General features: G+C 42.2%; 1 protein-coding gene across 2 annotated transcripts in view; it reads right to left on the reverse strand.

Annotated features, from left to right (window-relative positions):
* Nucleotides 1-633: 633 nt before the first annotated feature.
* LOC138059320 (acyl-CoA desaturase-like) overlaps nt 634-2,500 on the reverse strand; it is a 25,269-nt gene continuing 23,402 nt past the window's right edge. For both annotated transcript variants that reach the window (XM_068904887.1, XM_068904886.1), the window contains exons 2-3: nt 1,958-2,470; nt 634-1,292 (exon numbers count right to left, since the gene is read on the reverse strand). In XM_068904887.1, the coding sequence (XP_068760988.1) occupies nt 854-1,292; nt 1,958-2,466 (948 nt within the window). In that variant the 5' untranslated portion in view covers nt 2,467-2,470 and the 3' untranslated portion in view covers nt 634-853. The remainder of the gene's footprint in view (nt 1,293-1,957; nt 2,471-2,500) is intronic.

The raw sequence follows: 2,500 nt of genomic DNA on the forward strand, positions 1-2,500 counted from the left end.
AAAAAAAAGAACTCGACATCTCTTCATCTACCCCTCCATGATCTTCTCCATTACCTCTCTCCTACTCCACCCTCACAGTGGTGGGAGCACCCCCCCCCCCCCCCACCAAGGTGGCCAGGGTTCGATTCCCAGACTTGGCGTCACATTTGGGTTGAGTTTGTTGGTTCTCTTCTCAGCTCTGCTCCAAGAGGTTTTTCTGCCGGTACTCCGGTTTTCCCATCTCCACAAACTGAAAACCAATATTTGGTTTTATTTGAGTTAATTTCGTTGGAGTCCCCAATTAGTGCGCGTGTGCTAAATTCATTGACACTTAAAGAAAGTTGTTATATATTATTATCATTTGTCATGACAACATAAATGGAGACCTGGGACAGAACGGGCTTGAATTATCAACCATTGCATGCAATTTCAAAAAATGGCGGCAAGCTCGTTTGTTTATGGGAAGAATTCTTCAAACAGGATTACTAATTTCTTTCCCTCAGAAACGCCAAAAAGGTGAAACTCAAGAATCTGGCTTTAGATTTGATCTGAAAGATCCACCTGGAATGAGGATATTCTGAAATCCTACACACTCGGTAAAGTTCTATTAAAGGTTGATATTCAATTTAACAACTAGGCGGCAATACCTGCTGATTTAGAAAAGCATTTATTTTACTTGCTCCCTCGACTACGATTGGTTATTCTAACAAACTACACAAGTGAACCCGGGGTGTCCAGATCTCAAGGTAAACGCTAAAACTACTAGGCCCCACTTTCTCTGCCCGGCATTTTGCTCATTTTTACAGCACGAAACAAAATTTGTTTTCCTGAGAATCAGTGTGATTGCATATCTCATATGTCATAGATAACCCTCTCATTGTTTCTTAGCTAAGTGTTGCAAGTCTCCAGTGCGCATTCTCCGCTTTAATATCACCTCCTTGGATACAGTTTTTAAGTCATATGCTAGTCCGAGCGCTGCGGCTAATTCAATGAACCACTTGGACGCGTTTATTCGCAGACCCAATTCACTATTTGCATAGTCTTGTGGAAAGGTGTGATGGAAGTTGTGGTATCCTTCACCACCTGCTGCCAAGACAACAATAAAGTTCTGTGTCGGATTTATGGTCTTGTCATAAGGCTTGTACCCCCAAAGATGAGACAAGCTATTTATGGTCCAGGTACCATTGAGGGTAATAACATAGCGGAATGCGAAACAAATTATGAATGCGTTGAACAGGTTCTCGTCCCAAAAGTACCACGGAACGAATACCGGAAATACCACATTGAAAAAGTTGCTGAGAAGATTGTAGTATCTGGAATTAACAAAATCTGTGTCATTGGTAATACAGATCACATAAATTTTACATGGCATGAAGGTGAATGATATCGGAAGATATACCTTGCTCAGCCGAAATATTGTTCATCAAACAAAACTTCATACCTTTCCAGTCCTCCCCGAACTACTCGTGTTTTTTTTTTCAAGATCTAGCCCATTTGACTTCCTTTGCTGAGTTTACAGTTTAGTTGGCTATCTATATATCATTCCTCTGTTGTTACATCAGCGAGTGGACTAATTAAAGAGCGACTCTGCAAGCACCTTAAAAGAGGCTGTCAATAATAACGGTAATAAGAGCAAAAGAGGCCTTGCCAATCAGAAAACAATGGAAAAAAAGGTGAACATTTGGGACGATAAAAAGGGCAAAAAAAGCAAGGTGACACACGCTCACACCAACCCGGTGTGGCCAACGCATCACGCATGCGCACAACCATTTCACCCGGTCAATTAGCAGCAATGTACAGCTGTTTAGGCCTTGCTGGGCCTCATCAGCATGGCGTAGCTAACATACCAGGCGGGTGTTTTACGTGACACACCGGGTTGGTGTTAGTGTGAGTCCATTTGCTTTTTTTACTTTTTCACCGATAAAAAGCAAGCGGCTAGTCTCAGGCATACCACGTAAAAATTCTGATCAATGATTACCTTTTCTGGAACATGACGATTTTGTCCTGGTACAAATCGCTCAGATCAGATTGCTTTCCTTTCGTTATGACATCGGGGTGTTTTTTCATCAATAACCAACCAACATGTGAAAAGAAGAATCCTCTCTTAGCATTGTGCGGGTCTGCATTGGTTTCAGAATACTTGTGATGAATGCGGTGATCCCTCGCCCATTCAAAGATGGTATTTTGTGCTGCCATGGAATTGAATAGCATTAATAACAATCTGAAAGGCCACGTGGCTTTGTACGACCGGTGAGACCAGAGTCTGTGGGCTCCACAAGTGACTCCAAGACCTCCGAAAAAGTAGCAAAGCCAGGTCCAGATCCAGGTTCGCGGCTTTGCCGAAGGCAGTAGATAAATCGCATATAACGCCATAAGATGCAACATCCCCATATAAGCAACGTTTGACCACACGATTTGTTGCTCGGGGCGTTTTCTTGCATCCTCGGGAGTTTTCTTTTCATATTGAATCACTTCTGTCTCTGACATTTTTCTACAACAAAGAAAAGAATTAAATAAGAAT

The sequence above is a fragment of the Montipora capricornis genome, chromosome 8 (assembly GCF_036669925.1).
Source record: "Montipora capricornis isolate CH-2021 chromosome 8, ASM3666992v2, whole genome shotgun sequence".
NCBI classification, from domain to species: domain Eukaryota; kingdom Metazoa; phylum Cnidaria; class Anthozoa; order Scleractinia; family Acroporidae; genus Montipora; species Montipora capricornis.